General features: G+C 31.8%; 1 protein-coding gene across 3 annotated transcripts in view; it reads left to right on the plus strand.

Moving 5' to 3' along the window:
• Positions 1-25,971, plus strand: part of LOC146531557 (uncharacterized) — a 100,324-nt gene extending 74,353 nt beyond the window's left edge. For 2 of the 3 annotated variants that reach the window (XM_085198319.1, XM_085198318.1), the window contains 2 exons: positions 8,757-8,794; positions 23,615-25,971. In XM_085198319.1, the coding sequence (XP_085054445.1) occupies positions 23,625-24,506 (882 nt within the window). In that variant the 5' untranslated portion in view covers positions 8,757-8,794; positions 23,615-23,624 and the 3' untranslated portion in view covers positions 24,507-25,971. Of the gene's footprint in view, positions 1-8,756; positions 8,795-23,347; positions 23,421-23,614 lie in introns of those variants that run through there. The other variant, XM_085198320.1, reaches the window with a different exon arrangement.
• The last annotated feature ends 133 nt before the right edge of the window (positions 25,972-26,104 follow it).

Consider the following 26,104-nt stretch of genomic DNA (forward strand, 5'->3'; position numbering starts at 1 on the left):
CTCTGCGGGGGGTGAAAATGCATTTGTATGCACATAATACATACATACATTTATCAGATGTGCCCGCGGTAAATAGTTAATATTTATAGTTCATCTCAAATATTTATTCAACGCGAATAATGATTATGAAATTGAGATAAAAATTAAGGCATATAGTCTAAATCAAATCATTTTGTGTCTAATTGAGCTCTAATGGAGACTTTTTACACTCTTTGTTACCAAAAGGCTCCCAAACGGTCTGACCGATTGAGATGAAAATTTGCAAACATATAGATATGACCACGTAAATGGTTTTAGGCGAAAATAAATTCTAAAAATTCAAAAGTTCACTTTTCGCTTCGCTCAACATGTGAAAAGTACGGAGATTTTGCGAGCGCAGCGAGTCTAAATTGAGGTCCGGTTCACGCCCCTAGTTATCATAATTGTTGATTCGTACTGATATTATTTTCTTAGAATACGAATGTTTTAATTGGATGCTTACTAAATGGTTATTTTTTTAGGTTTATTCAGGTAATTTAGTGTTAAGACACTCCGTACACCACTTACCGCGGAATTTTCGAGGCATTGTGTTTAGAAATAGAAATGAAAATATTTGTACCTACTATTTCGTCATGACGACCTCCAATCTCCTCCTTATAAGTCGATATAACCTTTTTAAGTCAAAAGTTTTGTAAAATGTCCAAATATTTTTTTCATAGCTAAAATAAAGTTATATTATATGTTTAGTATAAAAAAATTTATTAATTGATTTCCCTAGAAAAACAAGTTCTCAATATAGCCTAGAAATAAATCACTTTCAAGCAATAGCTAATGTAATATAGCACGCATTTTCCATGTTAGGCGACGAGATAAGCTGGAACAGCTGGGACAGTTTGGCGTCATTATTCCTATTTTGTCCACGTCAGGCGCACTCGCCATAAATCTTACTTAAGGTAGACTTGCTCTACTGTGCTGTGACTAATTTGAGAAATTTCTTTGTGGATTTATTTATTTTTTGAATTTAAATTCATATTTGCTTATAATATTTTGGTTTCTTTAGATTTTTTTAAGCTTCACGCTGTATCCCGCACACAGCGAATAGGCAGATGGAACCTAATGTTAAGAAACTCCTCATTTTTCTCCAGATTCTGGAGACACCACCTCGATACCAGAGCGAAGGATATGAGCGAGGAAGAAATTTTTCATTTCCTCGAGTGTGAATCGAACTCACAGCCAACCTTTAATATGGTCTACAGACTTAACTTAAAATAATTAAATTTGTTTGTGTGTGAATAAATTTGTGTTAATCGCATCTAAGCAAATCGATTTCTTGTAAAATAATAACAATTTCAAAATTACCTTTACGCTTACACATACATTTTTAGACAAAAAAAATATTTATTTCCGAAACACATAGAAAAATACATTTATATAAAAAATTTTTTTTTTCATTTTATATTCTAATCTAACCTACCACAGTATAAAGATCCCTTCGCCCAGGATTAGTTTGCGTGCCCAGAATGCTGTTAGCATCAGACCAGCCATCAGACAATGAAGCCTACTCAATTTATATGTAAATAGAAGTGCAGTCCACCAGTACACGACACTTCCCGTGGCCGACTTCCAAAGAACGTTTTCCAGTTAATGATGGGTAATAGGCTGGTTATTAAAACGCAATAAGGGCCGTGGCTTAGGGGCACAAATTGTTACAGGTTGCGAGTTCGATTTCTGCTCGATTAAAAGAAAATATTTAATGTTTTCTTTTCTGCTGTTAAGTTTCTGGCGTCTGGCAGCGTTAAGTTCCGCCAATCCGTTGTCGAATTATTATTTTTTTTATTGGGAATCGCACTTGCAATTGCATTTGGAGGATAAACATGTATGGAATAAATGTCTATTGAATGTCAGGCAGGATAGCTGCCAGCTAATGTACTAAATTGTACCATTGACTTCGAAAAGAGCCACTGTTGAGTTTCTTGCCGGCTCTTCTCAGCAGAACTGCCTTCCGAACCGGTGGTAGCTTTTTGTTTATATGTTCATTCGACGATTCAAAAGTGCTTGTAATAGTTTATTTGAATAAAGTTGAATTTGAATTTCTGCACTCTGGTGTTGAGTTTCTGGCGTCTGGCAGCGTTAAGTTCCGCCAATCCGTTGTCGAATTCCTTTTTCCGAGTGGGAATCGAACTTACAATTGCATTTACTTCCTCAAAATTAAGATATGTAATATACAATTTCAATCGGCTTTGATAACTATTGTGCTCGTTCGGGCGACCACTAATGATAGCTGGTTCCAGGATTTATTCCTATATCGAGCGGATTGCGTTTCATTATGCAAGAGGCAATTGAATATATTAGTGCCGTATTGGGTGGGACAGGGAAATTCAATATTTCTAATTTCCCTTATGATACTTTAAGAATTATAAAATATTTTTTTATAAAGATAAGCTGTTTATATGTTTTAACTATATGAATGGACTTTAGAGTTCATTGTGGCACAGGGACTCGCGCGTGTGACTATAAGGCGATCGATTTGGATTCGATCCCCATTTGGGGGAAACAATGATTATTTATGAATATCTTAATTTTCTTCGTTCGTTCGTTGAGTTCCGCCACTCAACATGCAATGCCTCCAGAATTCAGCCGAAAATGGAGAACAGAGAGAAAGAGTGCCTTATTAATAGGTTCCCTCTACCGTGCTTAGTGCGATATATAACGCGACACTAAAAAGATCTATATCAATAGAAACTTTATTTATACAACCATATATTACACCTTAAATATTTCAGCGACATGTTCGTAATAATTAAGAAATTTATACTAAACCAAAAAATTGCTTTTTTCCATACATCATTTCTTCCAAAGTGAGTTATACAAATGATATAATAAAAAATAATAATAAGACACCAGACGTCCGCGCAGTAATTTTTTTGAAAGTGGCCATAATGATCTCAACTGGTTGGATTCGAGAGAAATTCCATTTCATATGTAATTTGTCTTAATGTCACTTGGATTGCATCAGACGTACTTATTAATAACAATACTGTATGAAAATATCTAATTTTATGTAATTATTAATAATAAACGTTTTTTCTTTCTCTTTGTTTTTGTAAAAAAATTATCGAAAGGGCTAAAACATAGGGCTAAAAAATGTGAGCAAAGATGTATAATATAGGTAGGCAGAGGGTAAAGATTAAAACACTCCGTTCCCATTAAGTAACATGTTCCCTCGAGTGGGAATCGAACCCACAACCGAGCCGAGCGTTTATAGACGCACGTTTGCCCTGCGCCACGACTGGCCTCAGTTAATAATATTGTCTACTTGGCAGGATATAATTTTATAATATTTCCTTTATTTACTTTCATTACTTACATCGTTAGATATGTTTACTGCGACCTTTAGCCCGCAGTCGTAAAAAATATAAATCTCATACAACTGTCTGGTAATTCTATATGAGTTATGTGTTATTTAAAATACTTAAATACATAGTCTCTTTATACATATAGGCATAATTTTTAATATTAGACAAAAAAATTAAAAATTGGTAGAATTTTTATTGGAAAATTATTGAAACCAGACAGAGAGAGAGAGAGAGAGAGAGGCCGTTGTGACACAGTTGCACAAGCGTATGTATACACATAAACGCGACCGACGTTTGTGGATTCGATTCTTAATTTATTCTCTGCTGTCCTCTGGTAACAAGGCAAAGCGCGGCTATGAGTTTCGCTACTGAACACGCGATGCCTCGGAAATTCTATGGGAAGTGGGATCTTATCATTAGGTTCCATCTGCCTACCTTGCTTTTTTGCGGAATATAGCGTGAAGCTAAAAAAAATTACTATTACTATTTAGTTACTACAAACAACAATTACACACTAAACCAGAGCTGGAATCAAACTCGTTACTACAATTTCTGACACAATGTAAAAATAAAAAGAAAATAATTTTCATTTACATAGTAATAGTATTATCGTTCAAACGATTATAATTACAAACCCTGGAGGCCCCGGAGAGTATTCCAATTAAGAAATAAAGTAACAAATGAAGGTTTGTGGCGGAGTTATCAGTTTAAAACGGCATACTGGACTCGCTAATGAACAAACATACATCAAAGACAAATATAAGGTTTTTTGCATAACTTTATGATTTTTTTAACTTCACGTTGTGCCTTGTGCCTAGTCTAGTGTTAAGACACTCCGCTCTTCATTTGTCAATTGCGAATTTTGGAGGCATTGCGTGTTGAGTGACGGCAAATCCGAAACGGAAGTATGTTCTCAAAATTAAGATATGAAACGGAAGTATGTTATAAGCAACGAAATGTCTAAACACTAGGTGTCTATTTATTCTCTGTCTACCCTGCTGTGAGCAGGATACAGCATGTCACATACCCGCATGCAAAATGTGCATGTAACGCATATAAAATGAAGAAAGTTGTGTATAAGAAAACTCTGTCTGTCTGTCTGTCTGTAAAAGCAAGCGAAACCAGCGGGAGATGGCAAGCGAAGCGAGCAAGAGGCGAAGCATTTTAATTTTTCTTATTTTAAATATATGCCATTTCTGCTTATATAAGTTCTTATGGTATTACAGTAAATTACCTTAATGAAACTTTAAATCAATTAAAGTCATCGTTAGGAAGCCCTCTAATCACGTGCTTTACACGACTATAAATCTTTCTGACGAGTTATTTAGTCGTTAAGTTACTTACTCTCGACAATTATTCTGACTTTAAATCAATAATTATAAGATTTAATTATATTAAAGTTCAACGAATTGTATTTATTGATATGAATGTAAAAATCTATACTTTATGTAATAAAATATTGTTTTTGTTAGAAAAACCAATCAATTGCGAGTGGGAGTCGCAAGTCGAGGGTTCCGTACTAATTTCTGGATTGTATTTTACCATAATTATAAAACATCACAAAGTTACAGACGTATGCATTCATTTTGTATTACATAAATAAAATAATAATTTTCTTCTATGACATATGTAAAAATATTTGATGTAAGTTTCGGATTGATACATCTATGCAATCTTAAGATCAGACAACAAAGTGATCATATAAGAGTTCTGTTTTTCGTTTTGAGATACGGAACCCTAGAAATGGTCATTTTTAATACTATGCAATACAATTTACGTTTCAATAATGGTAATAGTTATTACTTTGAAATATTGCATGACTGTCTCTTTCATACTCGTTGACTTAAGTCGATTTAATAATTAATTAATTACCGTCACGATTCACTTCTATATCGACATAAAAGGAGCAAAAAATAGTAAAGATACAAAGTATAGGAAACATTTTAGTTAAAATAATATTGATTCTATAATTGCACATAATTAATAATTATTACTTAATAGTATTATAAATGTAAAAGTTAACTGAAAGTAAAAGCAAAGAATTTATTTTTATTTATTATTTACAAAGACTTCTTGACCAGTATTAACATGTTAAATTTAATTTTAACAAATATGACAGCTTAATAACTGTTATTTTTGCGTGTTTCAAGTGCCTACTAAATTCTGCGACGACTTTTACAACAAATTCGATTTTATTTTCGCAATAATTCCCTTGAAATATACAATAATATTACGTAATGATTTTTTGTCAGCTTCACGCTGTATCCCGCTTTTAGTAGGGTACCTAAAGGGAACTTAGTGTTGAGACATTTCGTTCCCCAAGTTTCATTGAATTCTCAAGGCATTGCGTGATGAGTTAATTTCCTTTAGTGAAAATCGAACCCACAACCGTCGTATCAGACGCTCGTGCCAATTTGCAAATAGTTTTTTTACCATATCCAAAATGATTGCAAGTAGCATTCCTTAAATCTATATATATAAAATCGAAAGGTCACTCACTCATCACGAAATCTCAGAAACTACAAGTGCTAGGAATCTCAAATTTTGCATAGGAGTTACTTATAGGACGTAGGCGCTCGCTAAGACGGGAATTTGCAATATTCGACTTCTAAGGGGTTGTTTTTGGAGTTGAAAGTTTGTATGAAACTTCGTTACTACAAATGCTAGGAGTCTCAAATTTTGCATAGACGTCACTGTGACGTAGTCATGGAGACAGGAATTAATAATAACATAGTTCACGCGGGTGTAACCGCGAGCGGGCCGCTAGTATCTTATATAAACAAACAAATTTACATATAAATTAAAAATATAATTTCTCTAACAGTTGAAACTCCTGTGTAAACGTTTTAGTAAGAGGCCCACTATCGGCACGCTTTACCGTGACATAACAATAATTTTCAATTCCACACGGAACTGTCCATTCGAATCCGTATAAGGTAAAAGCGTGACCGATTAATAATAAAAATTGGTATCTAATATATTTAGACTTATCTAACATATGGCTGTTATAGCACAGTGGTTATATTTAATAGGCATTAGGTACATGATTATTCATTTGGGGTTCGAATCCCATACTAAATTTTTAAATTTTGATTTTACACATCAGAATAAACGTCTGTCGCAGTAAATATGAGGCCGTCATGGCGCAGCGGCACAACAGTGTGACTGTAACGCGACGGTTGTGAGTTCGATTCCCCACTCGAGGAAGTGAAATATTTATTTACGTTTATATACCCATTTCATCGCTCTGGTGTTGAAGCAAAAGCGCGCCGTTGATTCTGCCAATCAACAGAATTCGGCAGAAATGGATAGGGAACGGATAAAATGCACCATTTTGTTAAAATTAAATTAAAAAAACTCTTTAACTGAAATAGTTTTAAACGTCAAATTAAGTTAATTAATAACCTGTATATGAAAACCCTGAATTATTTAACATAAAATAATTATTAATAATTACTTACTAAAATCATTACATTATATTACCTTTTCTATCAACTGGTTATTAGAAATCATTGACTTTAAGTTTTTTATAATATAACAATATAATTAAGGAAATCTTTATTAATATATCTTTTTTATCTTTTACTATGTCATAATAATAATTGATGAGCGGCCAGTTATTTAAATTTAGTTTTTGTCTAAATGATTAATGTGGATTCATGAATCGGTAGCAATAAGCTATATTAATGTATTTTTTGTGAATGTCTAAACAGAAATAGTTTTGTTTGTAATACTAACTATTGAATATGACTTTTCCTGTGTGGTGTTCAAAATTTAATACAAAAATTATCTATTTTTCTAAATATCTTATAAAATAAATTGATTATATTCATTTCTTCACTAAAGTGGTTATATTTCTTGATTTTCTCTTTTTTTTCTCAGTTTCACGTCTTATCCCGCTTAAAGCAGGGTAGGCAGGCCTTTGCCCGCTTTCAACCTATCGAACTCAACGCCACGTTTTACCTTGGTACCAGATCGATGAAATGGAAATATTCATAAACAATAATCCATTCCCTCGAGTGGGAATCGAACCCACGGTCATCGCGCTCACAGTCACTTCTGCCCTTGCCACGATGGCAAATTCCTGATATATATTAATTAAATATTTAAGTAACTCTACCATTTAAATATAGCAATTTTTAAATATAAATAAATATACTGTTACTTCTTGACGTTGACTGATATGTCATTGTTAGTGTTTTGTTAATTATTTCGTATGTCTTGTTTGTATATAATTAATGTATGTAATTTATTTAACTCATAGTAAATGGTAGTAACTGTTTAGTATTTTGTAAATATATTAGAATATTGACCCGACAGTTTTTTTTAGTGCTTAATAAGGAATAGGTAGTAGAGTAAGAAGATTTTTTCTTATTTCTCTTTATATTTTGGTATATTTATTTTATTTTATTTATTTATTTTATTTTAACACTTTATTACACCATAATTGAACTTAAATTTAATTTAATTTTTAATAAAATTATTTTTTATTTTTTTTATTTATTACACTCTTTGTATATTACACATGTACTTCTTTCTCTTTTTCTATTTTCTAATTATTAAATTGTGCATGGTAAAAAATAAATATGTATTATTTTTATACCTACAGAGGTACTATTATTATAAAAGTGGAAAATATATATATATTTTTAAATATAAATTAATATATAAAAAAGGATTTTATTGAAAAAATATAAAAAATTAAGTTTACAAATAATTCCATTTGCCAATCCTTACAAATAATAAAATAGTAATTCTCTAATTCCAATACAACTCTCGTTAAATATTTCTCTCATACGGAAGTCCAGATAGCTTGTTTAACCAACAAAGCAATCTGTTCGTAATTTCATAACAGAACCTCGCGATCGATAGAATGATAGACTCACAATACTAGGAGTGCAGCAGGAAGGCATTTCTGGAACCTCGTTTAGGATAATGTCAATTTGCATGGTCATCCAAATACCGTTGGTTAACCTGGATATGGTAAATTTAGATTTGTGTGTATTTAATTTTTGAAATATTTCGGTTTTATTATTATTTTTATATATATTTTTTCGTATATTGTTATAATAGAAAAAAAATATGAGTGAACATCATGTTTGATCTCTATTCGAGGAAATAAAAAGAAGGTGGGCGGAAGATGAGGAACGGAGTGTCTTAACACTAGATTCCCACTGCTTATCATGCTTTACGTGTTTTGCTAAAAACACTTCTTTCAGCAATAGTCTACTTTTGCCATTTTCAAATTATAATATGGCGGTTGTCGTATACATTTTGTTTTATTAAGCCAAAGAAGTTTAGATTTGAGTTTAAATTTTGTCCTAAATTCCTTATTTTTATTTGTATATATCAGTACTATTATTTATACTTGAAATTGTATACATATTATAGTATAATTAACGATAAATTTATTATTTTCAGGTCAATCTTGGAGTCAATTACCATTCCCACATTCAACGGTGAGTAAAGAAACAGGATTCACTGTTTCCTAGAAATGAAAGCTAACACTCTCGTCAAGAATGCTTTAAAATTTCCCTAAACCTTATTAAGTAGTTGTAAATGGCTAATATTAAAATGCTATTTTAGGAATATTAAACGGAAAATAGCATTGCCTGCTGTGACTGACTGACTGAAGTCCTAGGTTCAATCCTATCTTGGGTATTTCCATCCAAAATTGGTGTATTTTATTGTATAATGAAAAGGTATCTATATATATAAAATCGAAAGGTCACTCACTCATCACGAAATCTCAGAAACTACAAGTGTTAGGAATCTCAAATTTTGCATAGGAGTTACTTATAGGACGTAGGTGCTCGCTAAGACGGGAATTTGCAATATTCGACTTCTAAGGGGTTGTTTTTGGGGTCGAAAGTTTGTATGAAACTTCGTTACTATAAATGCTAGGATTCTCAAATTTTGCATTGACGTCACTAGGACGTAGTCATGGAGACAGAAATTAATAATAACATAGTTCACGCGGGTGAAACCGCGAGCGGACCGCTAGTACTTTATATAATTGTCATCTTCATGTTGGAATATATTACTAAAAAAAAGCCAAAAATACGTCTTATGACATTAAGTAGGTATAATATATCATAATGAAAAAAAATTAAATAAATATAGTAATTGTTTACGTCACGCTCTCTACGCCCATATGAGGCAAGATCTAAGATGCCCGACTTAATGATTGTTATTTGTAAATGGGGAAATTAAAGAAAGCCTCGTTACTCACGGAGGCTGGTTAAAGCTAAATTTTAATTAAATTCTAATCTGATTATAGATATGAATGGATGGGAAAGAAAATTTATACTTTAATTATTTTTTCTTAAGCCGCATATATTAATCAGATATTATAATTTCTTGTTTAGTGAAGACTGAGGGTTAAAAATACATGTGTAAATGACCATTTGGTAAAGATAAAGTTATTTGGCCAGGCCGCTCGTGGCGCAGTGCCACAAGTGTCTAAGTAAACGTGATAGGTCGTAGGTTAGATTCTTACTCGAGGAAATAAAATATTTAATATTTTCATTTCTTTGCACCGTTGTCAACACAAACACGTAGTGTCTCCGGACTATAACGGCAAGTGGGGGTCTTAACATTAGGATCCTTGTGACTGAAAAAATTAAAGTAGTCAATAGAACTAAAATGATGTCTACAGAAATTGCTACAGAAACAGTGTTAACAGATGATCTTGCAAGCATTGCTATTTGACAAAATCATTTAATTTGCGAAAATTCTTGGACAAGCTATAATTATTAGAGAATTTTTCATTCTCTTAACAATATTCCACGTAAAAAAAAATTTTTATTTTATTTTTACTTGTCAATTTATTTCAAATTTGGTCACGTTTAAATAACAACAAGCCAGCATAATAACCTGTCATTGTTTTAAACAAATGTAATACATTAAACTGGGGCAATTAGTTAACTAAATTTATAACCTATCTTGTTTGAAATTAGTGGTTTAAGGTACTAATGCGGTTATTTACAGCGAAAACTAGTAATTGCTAACTTCCTTTTGACTCTCGCTGTATTGACGAATGATTTACGATTCTACGTTAACGCTTTGAAACATTAGAGTAACATGTTTTTTATGTCTTACTGTATGTAAACTTTAACTTACAGTAAAAAAAAAATATAAAAATAGTAGTAGTCGCCATTAAATTTGTGAGTGAAATATAAAATTACATTTTTTTCGGTTCTGTAAGAGTTTTAAGGGATTCTTTGTTTTAATTAAAATTACAATTAAATATATCTATGAAAATATACAAATTTGTAATGATTTAGAAAATAAAAGCTTAATCGTAGAAGTATAATTTTTTATCGGTCAAAAAAGTAGGCATAATAGACAACATGCTATGCACTCTAAACATAGGTATATATATATATATAGTCCATATAATCGTTATACTAATAATCGATATAGTCGAATATACGTTGCCTGCGAAATTTGAAAAAATATCTTACTTTTTGAGCACACCTCATATATAATGAAATATTTTTTTAAATTTCTATTTTCATTTCTTCGTTCTGGTGTCGAGGCAAAGCGCGACGTTGAGTTCCACCACTTGACACCCAATGCGGAGTGTTTTAATACTAGGTTCCCTAAGCCTACCCTGCTGTACATCAGGTTACGTAAAAAATAATAGTATAAGGAACTTCTAATTCTTAGTAGATCCGTTGAATTGGAAATGCATTATTCAATTTCACTCATGATAAAAGGTCCTGTGACAATCTTGACATTTCCATTGTGGGTCGAGTCCATGACCGTCTACCTAATTCAGTATGTATGAAAATTGTGACATGGTTCTTACATATCTTTCATCTTTGAAACTATATATAAATCAAATAGCTAATGTGAATTTGTACTAACATTATGTATTTAATATTGGTGCTTTCATAAAATATGCACCAGATTTTTTTTAAATGCAAATTACAATAATACTGTAAAATTACATTTAGTTTTCAGTATTTTATAGTTACACTAGCGGCCCGCCCGCGGCGTCGCCTGCGTCTACTTTATTATTAATTTCTGTCTCCGTGAGTCCTACGTCCTATAAGTGACGTCCATGCAAAATTTGAGATTCCTAGCATTTGAAGTAACGAAGTTTCATACAAATTTTCAACCCCAAAAACAATCCCTTAGAAGTCGAATACTATAAATTCCCGTCTTAGCGAGCACCTACGTCCTATAACTAACTCCTATGCAAAATTTGAGATTCCTAGCACATGTATTTTCTGAGATTTGGTGATGAGTGAGTGACCTTTCGATTTTATATATATAGATAAAAAAAAACAATTTCTCTTAAAAAATCTATATAAACTTCTTTAATTAAAACATTTAAAAGAAAAACAAACAACTTCCAAAACATACCTCGCTTAAAATGTCTGTCCATATATAAAATTTAATGTTATGTATTTTTCAATATGGACAAGTAAAAATGTCACAGGCAAGCTGTGAATAAAAAAAAAAGCTAGAGCATCGAACTTAGCAGCTGCAATGTTACATTAGTATGTTGATTCAAAGGATCTCTTTGAATTTATAACTGATATTGCTGCTAGGTGGCCGTGTAATGCCTGTAAATATTCTTAGCCTCGATAATAAATATAGTATTTTATTCGTTTTAAAAAACATTCTAAATCAAATTCAGGCTGTATCCTGCACGTAGCAGGAAAGGCAGAGGGAACGCAGAGTTAAGATATTCTGATACCCATTTTCTGCCGAAGTTTTCGAGATATTACGTGTGGTGTAGGAGAACTCTTCGCCGGCCAATTTTTGCCAATGAAATAGTAATTCATTCCTCTGAATGAGGATCGAACCCAATTCCATCACGTTACAGTTACACCCTTGTGCATGCGCCACGAGTGCCTCATTAGTTGTTTCAGGGACTTAACTAATGTTGTAGTGGTTAGCGACCTTTAAAGAAGAGCACGTTTGTTTGGTAATTGGATATATATGAATATTTTAATTATAAATGTATAGGGCAACCTGGTTTCTTGTTGCTATTTAAAAATACGTAAAAATAACTACTGTAGAAATCTATATATAATACTTATTATAGCCGTAAATGTTCAAAAGGACAATTGTGTTTCAATCATTTCATATCTTCATCATTCATTCATTCACATTCTTTAAAAATTAAATACAATTAAGATATAATTTAATAAAATGGACAAAACCGCTTCTAAATTCTTCTTTTTCCTTACAAATACAAAACTACTTAAACTCGAAGCTGTCATAGCACGGTGGTAACTGCATAACCATCTTCCCTATATAGGTGTTCCAGCTGTTTTTGCCCTGGTCTTGTATACTGGACGCCTTATATGCCCATTATTATTATTTCTAACGGTATGACGTTTGTATCTTCTCATAAAATAACTATAATATTTTTTATCTGTTCAAATTTCACATGAACAGTATTGTTTTAGTTTTTATTTAATATTCCGATCGACTTAAAAAAATGTTTATAATATTAGAATTTCTTTGGTTTTTTTCTTTATCTCTTCTTTCTACCTTTTATACAACGATTAATCGAAGTACTTTTTTATTTGTATTCAAGAGTTTACCGAAGTAGACTAGATTATATTAACTAGATCTCTCTTTAACATATATTCTCCTATTGCGTAGTTCTTTCCTACCGTATAATCTCATTCGTGTGTCCCCTTTACGACGTGACAATTGCGAAGTGATTAAGGCCCAACTGTCACGCTAGAACAGAATGTTTATATTTTGTTCTCGATGTTGATTAATATGCTGAAAACTGGTAAATTATAAAAAAAATATATCACAAGATACTGTCAATCAGAAAGAGAATATCTCCAGACCTATTTATTAATTTGCATATGAAGATAAGAACAGTAATAGTCTTATAATAACTGGATACACTGACTCCATTACAAGGTCATCTGTACTTATAATAAAATCGTAAGAGGATATGTGTCTGTACTTGGAAGATATTTAAAAAATATATATATTGGAAACCTTTATCAACCTTATAGAATCCAAAACAATATTTTTTAAATCTTTTGCCTGTTTGTCTCTTTGTCCGTTTGTCTGTGCGTTTGTTATCCGACTTAGATGTGGTTTTCACTACCGGATTCTGGCAAGCTTCCAAAAACATATAGGGTTTATTTTATTACAATCGGTTCATAAATAAAAAAGTTATGTCTATACAACATCGAATCCGTTTTTACAGAATCGTCTGGATGTTTAGTTTTCAGTTTATTAATATTTCTATTTCAAGCGGGCGTAGCCCCACACGGTACCACTAGTACATAAACAAATGCAAAACTAAAATTATTTTTATACAGTCATCCTTTAATACTCAACTCTAAATTGCCTTCACAGTTGTACGAGTATTAATAGATCTAATTGCGGCAAAATTTGCATAATTAGGTGGAGTTTTTTTGCTGATTTTTTTTTGAGGGGAATGACCACAGACCACAGTCGGTTAATGGCTTGGTAGGTTAATGGTACGATCCGTCTCGACGTAAGGGAAAGGTTTTACGGTGCTTCGTAATGTGCGGTTTGTGCATAACAAACATACTTACATGCTAAATATAGTGAATTAGATATTAGAAGCACAATTATGTAAACTAGTGATATGAGCAGGTTCCTTCTACTTACCTTTTTTTTAGGTTCATGCTGTATCCCGTACACAGCAAGGTAGACAAAGGGAACCTAATCCTAAGTCACTACGATCCACTTTCCGCCGATTTTTTGAGCTATTGCATGTTGAGTGGCGGAACTTAACGCCGCGCTGTTGCCTCGGTTCCAGAACAAAGAAAAGCCTAATAAGACGCCAGTCTATACTATGAATTACATAATTAGGTGAAAACCTTAAGATTTAGCCTTAATTTCTGGTCCCCATAAATCTATCCCTTATAATTAACTCTATATTCCTTAGATAGCTGGAACCGCAGGAAGTAGATATGTTAAGTGAAGTCGCTTTTAGTTAAATGGATGACTTCCTAAGATAAAATGCTTACTCGTATCGAAGTGTTAACGGTCTTGTAAGTTAACATTGATATCATTCATAATTTAACTATAATTAATGTGTTTTAATATAATATAAGAGTATGTAGCGAATTGTAGGCGCGAGAGGATGTGGGTTCGATTCCCATTTGAGTAAATTAAATATTTAATATTTTAATTTACGTCGCTTTGGTTATGGTTCCGCCACTCATCACGTAATGCGTCCAGAATTCGGCGAATAGTGGGGAATGGAAATGTCATAATAGATGGCCAGGTTCCCTCTGCCTATCCTTCTTAGTGCGGGATAGAGTGTGAAGCTAAAAAATAGAGTAAATTAGTTTCTTGAGATTATGATTCAGACAAATACCTACAACTATAATTTATTTTAAAAAATATTTATAAATATAAATATGTCATAAAATTACGAAATCTAGAAGCACGAGTACAGTCGATTGTAGTTTTCTCTATTTCTACTCAGTAAAACAATTATATTTAAAGAAGATTGACATTTCCACAACTTTAACATGAAAAATATGCAATATGTAGCATGTAGTAAGTTAGGCAGAGGAAGCCTTGTTAAGACAGTCCGCCCCGCTTTTCCTCGACACCACAAGCTATATGTAAAATTGAATTAGACATTACTGTCGACCGTAAAAACTACAAGATTAAACTTATATATAGATCTAACATAAATAGAAAAAATATAAAAAAAGACAGCATTAAAGTAATTAAAATGCTCCTACATTTGCTTCGATCATTTTATATAGGATGTTCTAACGTAAGCTTCCTCAATTTGTGGTCGACCAGACGGTTAATAGACAAATCGTGAGGTCCGAACATCTTGATTGTATGTAGATGTATGTACATTTGATGATATATTCTTATTTTTATTTTAAATATATTAAGACTAATAAAAGCTAAATTAAATTATTTAAGTAAAAATTATATTGTAGAAAATAATATTCTAATTATTTCAAAGTAAAAAATATTAGAAAATATCTTAATTTGGAACGGAGTGTCTTAATAGTAGTTTTTCCTGTCCCCTCTCTCTCTCTCTGTCTACCTGCTTCGTACGTTCGTAATGAGGGGCAATACTCAAAAATGTTAAAAACTTACTTTGAACAATTGCATTTAGGTGTTTCGTGTTTTTTTATGGTGTCGACGCAAAGGGCAGCGTTGAATTCCGCCACTCAACATGCAATATCTCCGGAATTCAGTGGAAAGTGAGGAACGGGGAGTAAAAAGTAAAGTAAAAAACATAAAACGTAAAAAAAGAAAATTAAAATAAACAGAGATTGCTAGGCTTAATCTGACAACCCTGCACTATGATGACGTGTGAAATAAAAACAAAATAAAAAAAGTTGTCATAAAAAAAGAAACATATTACTTATTATCGTCATAAGTAATATCCTCATTAAGTTAAGAAGTGACGATAAAAACCACTTAAGCCACTTGTAAGGTAGATGTTAGTATTAATCTTGCTATATTATTTTATTTTTTTCATCTTGACACTGTATCTCATATATATGCATATAGCGGGGAAGGCAGAGGGAACCTAGCGTTAAGATACCTCCCACTAGTTCCTCACTTTCTGTCGAATTTTTGAGGCCTTGTTTAGTAACAAGGCCTCAAAAACGGGAACGAAGAAATTAAAATATTAATAAAAGATAATTCATTCCCCCGAGTGGGAATTGAACTCGCAACCGTTAGTTTACAGTCACACTATTGTTGCACTGTGCCAGAATGGTATTTTTCAATATAAAACTATTTATTATATATATGAAAAGCTATTGACAGGACTTGCAATAAAATTAATATATCGATTAAACGAGACTTCTAAATAATGGGTTAGTTAATTAAGCTTTTTTGTAAGCAAATTGTGCCTACAACGACTGATTATAGTAGTTATCAGCTTCACAGAGGCAGAGGGAACCTAGTGTTTAGACACTCTGTTTGCCACTTTCCGCTGAAATCCAAAAGTATTGCTTTTTGAGTGGAGGAACACAACGCCACGCTTTGCCTCAACACCACAGCGAAGTAATAAAAATATAAACGTAAATAAATATTTCACTTCCTCGAGTGGGGATCGAACCCATAACCAGTTGCGTTTACAACTAGCCTTTGATTATAGATGATTATAGCTGATTATAGATGATTATAGATATGCTTCATTAAATAAGCGATAATCGCATTATATTTGTATCGACAACTGCCACTCAAAAGTCATTGGTCTCGAATAAAGGTGGATCTACATATATTAGCATGGCTTAGTGATTCCTGTTTAAAAAAGAGTGGGAAAAAAATGGCTCATTTTATTTGCTAAGATTAAACTGTATAAGCTGCTTATTACTTTTTAATAGGTGATAGATTTTTAATAAAAAATATTGGGTGGTTGTTATTTCTAGATATAAGAAAAATTAAAAATATTTATTAACATATTTTTTATATATTTTAAGGCTTATTTATATATGTGATATTTAAATATAGCTAATAGCTTTCTGTATGTAACTTTAATATATTATTAGAAAGAAGGAATGAATATTAATTTATTCCTTCTTTCTAGTAATCGCAGCACATCGACACATCGTATTGGTCATCACAGGTATTGAAATATTAATTTACGTTTATATTTTTTCCTTTACTCTAGTGTCGAGGCATAGCGCGGCGTTTAGTTCTGCCACTCAACACGCAATGACTCGGCAGAAAGTAGGGAACCCGAGTGTCTTAACACTAGGTTCTCTCTGCCTAGTTACTTTTAAATTAAATTAATAATAATATATTATTAGAAAGAAGAAATAAAATAAAGAACGATTTTATGTTTTTACACTTTCAAATAGTATCTCAATATACGAGTATGTAACGACGTACCCATACGAAAAAAACAGATTTAGCAAATTTTCTCTTTAAACCGACAATATATTTTAAATGTCAGACATTCTCCTATATAAAGTGAACGGTATTTTATCATGCTTAAATTTTTTTTTTAAATTATAACTTTCATTTTTCTGTAATATGTTGTTTTCGTAGCAAATTAGATAGATCATTAGGCATGTGGACCGCAACAGATCTGTGTGGTTTTCTCTTCATTTATGCATACCTCCTTATATATGCATAATTAAGTTGGCTTCTTTTGCAAATTTGATAATATGTTAAAAAATATCTTAAAAAAAGGATCATTTCTCATGTTTCTCACATTTTTAAATTAAATTATTATTTTAATTTATTTTTAATATATATTGGTCAATAAATGTCGTTCTTTATCGAATAATGTATGAGTGTATTATAGATGTCCATATTGCTAGTGTTAAATACACTACATATATTTTTTTTATAAAAGAAAACATTTAAAAAATTGTAAAATTTATACCTTTATGATAATAAAAGTATATATATATATATACTTTTGTTATTATATACTTTTATTATCAAAGAGGTATAAGTTTTAAGTTATATGAATATAATTAGAATAACTTCTTATCACAAAGCTCTACGATAAAATCTGGACTAGTTTAACTTTATAGTTTACTCTGTTCCTACTATATACATATTGCACAGTAAAGATAAGAGATCCTTTCGGCCTAACGATATTAGGCATATAATTACGTTATTAAGCTTTAGATCGTAAAACTTTTCGATTTAATCTATTTCAGTTTTTTAGTATTAATTAAAAATTGATATATTTATATGCTTATCAGAAAAATAATTTCTTTCTCTACTTGAAAAATGCGTTAACTTTGTTTTTTATAAGTACAGTTACAGTTTAATCTTTACTAGAAGTTAAATTTGCTTATTAGGAGATTATTATAAACTTATTTTCATTTCTCCGTTCTGTTAAAACCTAGTAAAGCTTTGAGTTGCGTTTGCGTTACTTAAAACACAATATATCAAAATTAAACGTGTAAAACAGAGTGTTTTAACACTAGGCTTTCATTACCCTGGTACATGCAAAAGCGTCAAGCTAAACAAGTAGATCGATTAACAGAAGCCCATCGTCTCGGAGATCAGATAGCGTTCACACCTTATAAATTTCATACTAAATGGCTAATAGCCAATTGAGGGTACTTAGAGTACCAGTCTCAATTAAAAGGGATACAAAATAAATAGCAGAAGTAATTAAAATAATGAGGAATAATTGAGTGGTCGTCGTGGTGCAGGAGCACAAGGGTACTTTAACGCGACGGTTGTGGATTCGATCACCACTCGAAAGAATGTGTTAAGATTGTCATTTCTTCACTCTGGCATCAAGTCAAAAAATGGGGTGTTGGGTTCTGCCACTCAACTCGCAATGCCTGGAAATTTTCGGCGGAAAGTGAGCTGTGAGCGGAGTGTTTTAACACTATGTTCCCTCTGCTTCCCCTGCTGTGTATGAGATGCAGCGTGAAGCTGATTCGATTTATAATTTGACTTATTATTATAGGCATAAAAGCTAATGTGCTAATGTTTTATATTTTCTTTTTTTCTACTTTTAAATAATAATTTTGGATTTGTCGTATGTTGGTGATGTTATCAAAAACGTTTTCTCTAAAAACTAACCTCTCGCTCTCGACTACCACGAATCCATATGTTATGTTATTGTAATATTTGCCAGAAGAAACTTAGTGTTAAGACACTCCATTAACTTTCTCTGCAATTTTCGAGATATTAGCGGTATTTTACGTCACGCATTGTCTTGTAACAAGAAATAAGAAGCGAGTAATAATTCATTAACTAATTCCTTCCAGTTAATAAAAAAATCGAACCTATTAACTCTATAGTTTTAATCACAGGTACTTACAAGGTATTCGGTAGTATCTTTTCTATTATATAATTATTATAGAATAGATAAGCAACAAGTATTACTTAGACGCACTAATGATCAAAAATAGTATATTTATATGGAAACATTATAGTCAATTCCCCTTTTATGTCTTTATTGAAGACTTAATTATCGTTATCCTATGTACGTTTTAATTACACGTTGAGGATTAAAGGAAGGAAGCTGTAATGTAAAATGTGTAAGCTTTAGTTCAAGTTTAGTTTAAAGATTTATGATAAGGGCAGATGGCTGAGAAAACTAGATAACTCAGGCCGTAAATAAATAAAGCAATTTTGCTTATTAAGTTTATATATACATATATATATCTACATAGGTAATAAATAACAGAAACTAGGAGTTGAAATGAAATACTGCATGATGTTCTAACCAGACCAGTAAAATTACTGTTAAAAATAAGTCTTAAATTAGTCTCCTATACTATTAAGTCACTCCGTTCCCATTTAGTCACTTTCGTTCCTCATTTTCCGTCGAATTCTTTAGGCATTGCGTGTTGAGTGGTGATACTCAACGCTACGATTTGCTATGATGCGAGAGCGAAGAAACTGAAACTGAAGAAATGAAAATATTAAATATTTCATATCCTCGGATACAAATCGAACCCACTACCAGTAGCGTTTACAGTCACACACTTGTGCCTCTGCGCCACGATTGGCCTCATTATTGTACCAATTAATACATTTTTCACAATATCATTGTCAAATTAAATTGTTTACTGATTTGGAATCGAACCTGTTACTCTAATTGCAGTCCCTATTTACAAGCCAGTGAGTTATACATACTATTTATTACAACTCATAAGTTTCACAAGGTATTTATGTTTATTTGTTCCTGTAAGAGGTACTCAAGTTACGACAGAAGACAAATGATGTCTTAAAACGATTAGCTACTACTCATACGCCAACGCAAGTGTACGTTTAATTATTTTTCTCATCATCTCAGCATAGGAATTATTGGTACATTTGTTTACAATTTTAAATTAATTAATGTAAAATATTTAATTTTCACACATAATTACTGTTTTGGAGCAATTTTGAAACTGGAAAAATGTCAATTTTCAAATATTTCATTGTACTTTCAGTATGTATTTAACAAAATGTTCAATGTATTAGGTATTTTTTCTCTATCTCACACAAAGCAATGTAGGCAAAAGGGAACCTGGAAACATAGTAGGAACTAAGTTACGTTATACGTTTCGATTAAGACACTTCCGTTCCCCACTTTCCACTGAATTCTGAAGACAAAATATTAAATATTTCGTTTCCTCAAATGGGAATCGAACCCCCGACGTGTCGCCTTACAGTCGCACGCCTGTGTCCCTGCACCACGACTGGCCAATATTCAAATGCATAATATTCTAGACATTTAATGTAACTGTAAAAAGATAAGTATAGACCTAGTATTTTTTAACAAAATAAACTAAAAACAATAACGATAAAAAACCGTTAAAATCCAAAACCATACAAAAACCCCAAAACATGTCTAAGATAACTAACTCTACTTAAACGAGATGCCAATAATAAACTACACATAATTCGATTATACTACCATCCCAACATAAATTAATAGAACTATAATCATGATAATGCAATGACCTTTAATGATATTACCGTATAATGATAACCGCGATGATTTAATGATAACTTCGGTGTATTAATGATAACTGCGATGGATTTTTGAGCGCGTCGCAAGCAATGATAGAGTACGGCGTCTTCAGGTCTGAATTGCATTACGTAAGAAGTAAGAACTAAACGACAGTGTAATGTTATAGGTCTGTAATCATTTCGAGATGTAGCGCCGTAAAACTTTAATTTAATATTAGTTGCAATAGGAAGCTTATTTTTATTTCTATACTTTTCAATCTTGTTTTTCTTTCCGTATAAAGAAGATGTAAGGCTACGAGCGTGTGACTATAAACGCGACAGGTTATGGGTTCGATTCCTACTCGAGAAAACAAAATTATGAACATTTGTCAATTTTTCTCGCTCTGGTAACGTCGTCTGGTAATATTCAATGCCTCCAGATTTCGGCGTTAAGTGGAGAATAGAAGTAACTTGATATGAGCGGAGTGTCTTAACCCTCTGCCTACCCTGCTATGTCCGGGATACATCGTTAAGCTAAAAAAAGAATATGCAAAGTGAGGCATTGAATTCTTATAGCAAATTTTCATATGAATGTAGAGAAAATATAAAACAACATTTACGACTTTGTAAATTGCTTTTGTTTTTAACGAAGGCGCTTCCTAAGCTTTAGTTGCAAGTAAATATTTGCATTTAAATGTGTGGAACGTGGACAGCAAAGTGATATGCCACTGATTTCTCTCTAAATGGACGATGTGTAGGTATGTGCTATGCCTCGAAAACCTTAAACTCTCGCAATGAAAAGAGAAAGATGTATTAAATAAAATAAATCAGCTTTACGGTGTATCCTAGACGCTATAGGGAAGACAGAGGGAACCTAACCCTGTTAAGAGTTTCGTTTCTTATTTTTCGTGACAAGACAACGCGTGTTGAGTGGAGGAACTCACCGCCGCGACACCAGAACGAAGAAATGAAAATATCAATTTAAATATTTAATTTCCTCGAGTGGGGATTGAACCCACAACCAGCCGCCTTTACAGCCATACTTGTGCCCCTACGCCACGAGTGGCCTCGTAATAAATATATAGCTATATACAATTAATACGGAAGCTACCTTGGGGATCCAGATAATAATAACCGAGTCTCCGTCCATACCTCACAGGCACAACCCATTCAACACGAACGCCATCGATAACATAAATTTCTTACTAAAATACCAATGTGAAAATAAACCGTTGAACAGATTTCTAAAGCGATAAGAATAGCGTGTTCATAAAATCCGTCAATTAAGCGATTCTTGCGTACACAGAGGAACTGGGTGCCCGTATTTTATTTTAAAAAGATTGATATAAAAATAAATAAATCAGCTTCACGCTGTTTCCCGCACACAGGAGGTAAAGCAGCGGGAACCTAGTGTTAAGACATTTCGTTCCTCATTTCGTGTCAAATTTTGGATGCATTACGAGTTAAGTGGCAGAACTCCGGGCTTTTATCTTGGAGCCAGAGTGAAGAAATGAAAATAATAATTTATTCCCTCGAGTGGAGATCGAACCCACAACCAGTCGTGTTGACAGTCACTGATGGTCCTGCACCACGATTGACCTCAAAATAAGAGTTAATTTATATAATTTATATTTAGGTGCCACCAGTACCTACAGGTGATCTCGTTACAATCTCGTAACTAAACAGCGTTGATAACCAACAGATATATCTAGATTGCAGTAATGGGACATATCGTGATAAATAAATGATAAACAAACAGTCATCCTGTCTCTCATTTGATATGTATTTAATTAAGTAGAATTTTCCAAAATGATTGTAAACAAATCAAAGTTATTTTTCTTAAAGTTGATAAATTTATTTTTTATACAGATAATTTATTAGATACCTACTTGATAAGAGTAAGGGAGGTAACGTATTTTTAATGTTAATTTAAGTGTAAAAATAGCATTTTTTTTTATATCTTTGGTATATAAAAATTTTGAAAAAATAAGGAAAAGAAAGACAAATTTACAGAGCTTACAATATAATAGTGCGCCTGGTTTGAGTCTGATAGATTGTGGTTGGTGTTAAGTAGAATTTCCATTCGGAAAGTGGAAATTCATCTCATACTAAATATAGTTGATGTATAGTTTTTTTTTAATCAAAATTTATTTTGTCTGGATATTGCTAGATTTCAATAGAAAATGACAATGAAAAAAATTTAGAAGGAAAACCTCCAATTGTCGAATATACAAAATTCAAACCCCAAATATTTTAATAACCAATAATTTTCTTCGTTAAGAAGCAACATCTATAGGGCTTTAAGTACCTACTATAAATCAACTTTCAAGTAATCTACGTGCGTTCACTAGAACGCATAAATAATGACAACTAATAGTACTAATATTAATGTAAAACTCTTTTTCTACGTAACTTAATACTCTCCGCAAATCGATTAACACGTTTATCTACAGTCTTGCAATTTATCCCGATCTCGTTAAACGTTGAAACATCGAGTTTCCGAGATATGTGACGTTGTATGTATGATAGGTAATAACAAATGACTATACGCATTATTTTCCTTCCTTAGAATTATTATTCATAGATTGTATTAAATATGTAGATTTTATCACAGCCTCTTTTATAATACTAGCTAACTGTCCATTCTCATTTCTCATTGTCATGTCCAATATGGCTGAAGTCCTTATATGTCCTAGCTCGGAGTAATATATTATGGTATTAATATTCTTTTGATTAATGTTTCTTTACTGCTTAGGAGTTTTTTTCATAATTTGCAACTACCGATAATTAGCTAATTAATTAAAGATTTTTAATTAATATACATTCCATTTTTTAACAATGATAAATTATATGGTTTTGTAAATTTTCATTTATAAAATATAATAATCGATTTCCTTTCTATTTTCCAGATATATCAAGATGGACCGCACCATTCTGTTACGTGTGCTAGTGCTGCTCGCCATACTCTACCAGATCGAAAGTGCACCAAATAGAAGAACTCGCGCAGCCGCAATTGAAGAAAATGGTACAGCGTCGGAACGTCAAAGTAAACTTGAAGATAATTTTAAAGAAAAAGCAACTTCTCCACCCGAGCCCAAGAATCGACGAAACAAAGCGTTAAATTTATTTTCTGGTTATTATCCATCGTTTCTCTCGTCCAGTCTAGATTATTCTGAAGATGATGACGATGTTACTTTCGCTGTAAATGACGATCACTTCGATGAAGATGATATATCCAGGACAATACCCTCGAAGCGTCGTCAACAGAATAAGAAAAAGAATGGAAATGGGGAAACTTACCCCAACGATAACCTGAATTCTCTACAATATGATAATTCGCCAATCTTCTACATCAGATTACCCCCCACGCCTTATATGTTTGTACCGGGCTTAGGATATGTATCGCAACCACCAACACTGGGACCTGCAATGCCACCTATGCTTCCTCAAGGAGTTCCTCCTCAGGCTGATCCTTTCATCAATTTGCCTATTGATTTTGTCTCAAACGGAAAACCTACTGGTATTTACCAGTGGAGCGGAACTCCTGGCTTCCCACCAGCTCCTCAAATGCCAGTAGATCCATATGGTTACGGCTCTCAGCCAGTAATGCCCTCTGTTCCTCGCCCAAGTTACAATTCACAAAGTTACAAGCCTAAACCTAAACCAGTACCAACAAACTCTAAAATTACAAACCTGAAAGGACCGTTTGTTTTCAACGGGAAGCCTGACGGTGACGTTTACGTGCTACGAGACACTTATAATTCAATTTATTCTGATGCCCTTCAAAATTTCTATCCTTAATTTATTTTCTTATATTAATAGATAGGACATTTTAATGACTCGTATCGAGTCGAGGTTTGCCTTGTGTAACTTGACAGCATCCACCCATTTCCCTTAATTTTACAGGAATATTTCATTATTATTGAGCGATAAAATAAATCTTTTCTTTTATTATGTACGTACCTTTATAGGTTTTATTCTACGCACAACATTGGTGCTCCTTTGTTTGTACTCCTAGGTTGTACTTACTTATATGATAAATATTATATGAAAAAATTGATAAAAAATGTAATTCAAGGTCAGTTTTAAAAGTAAATATACTATTAATATAAACATCAGTGAAATAAGATTATATAGTATGTATGTTATATAATATCTAGATGTAAATTAACCTCATAAAATGTATTTAATAAAATTTTCATAATATCAGAATTCCTTGTCTACGGCAACAATTAACCTAGAACAATAATTATAAAAAAATATATTTTGTTAGTTTAATGATTAATTAAACAATACTTATCATGTTAATACCACCTACCTACTACAAAATCGTATTATTTTGTCATATATGATAGTTTTCTAAAAAGATTCTGTAATCACCCTAAAGCTCTTATACACTCATAAAGATATCTAATGCAAATTATTTTCAACAAATGTTTGAAACCGATCTTTTAGTGGTAATTTTTTTTGAGATTAACATAATATATTAAAGTTTAAGATTTTTTAAATGTTATTTCTTAATTTATTTGCAATGGCCTCGTCCTGCTGCTTACGAAAAGACTTTGTAGACAATTGAATTATGTCTATCTTGTAGTCACGCTAGGATCACTTTTTTATAAATTAAAATATAGTTATTAAGGTATTATTATTTAAGAAGTATTTATTAATAGTTAATTTATAATTTTAAAAATAATTTAAAATAATCCGTCCACTGAAAAATAAAATACAATTTATTTTTAATAACAACATAAGTGTGATTTAAATATTTCGAATTTTAAGCTACAGATAAAATTTGTGTAAGAGATGAAAGTTACAGATAAAAGTAATGAATGAAAGATTGTAGTTTGTATTTAATTTATGTCACAAATAGTTATTTATAAATATAGTTTTTTAAGAATCTTACTAAAACTTACTACTCTTAATAAAACTTAATCCAATCACTAACGTTATGCCGTCCAATAACATTTTACTTACTTGGTAAAACAATTAACCATAATATTGTAAATAGAAATAGGTACTACTTTGAAGAAATACTTTACAATAATATTTTCTATATTTTCCTAATTTTATATACATTTCATTAAAACATACAAGAAGTAAAAATCATAAAAATACTCTTTAATTAAGTAATTTTTGTCAAGGAGGATAAGAATGACTTGTAATAACTCTAATAGTCCATATTTATAATGTTTAGTAATATACTATGCTCACAATGTATTTAATTAACTGCAATAAAATAATTTAATAAATAAATGAATAAAGTAAATATGTAATTTTATTTTTAAATAGAAAATACATTTTTCCTTAAACATCTTTTTAATCTTTATTAGGTTTATCTAAAATATTTTTGTAATGACTTAAAAGCGATTATGTCTTAAGAAAATAAAATTATGCTTTTC

The sequence above is a fragment of the Heliconius melpomene genome, chromosome 15, assembly GCF_056956725.1.
Source record: "Heliconius melpomene rosina isolate 202511_hmr_F chromosome 15, ASM5695672v1, whole genome shotgun sequence".
In the NCBI taxonomy this organism is placed as follows: Eukaryota; Metazoa; Arthropoda; class Insecta; order Lepidoptera; family Nymphalidae; genus Heliconius; species Heliconius melpomene.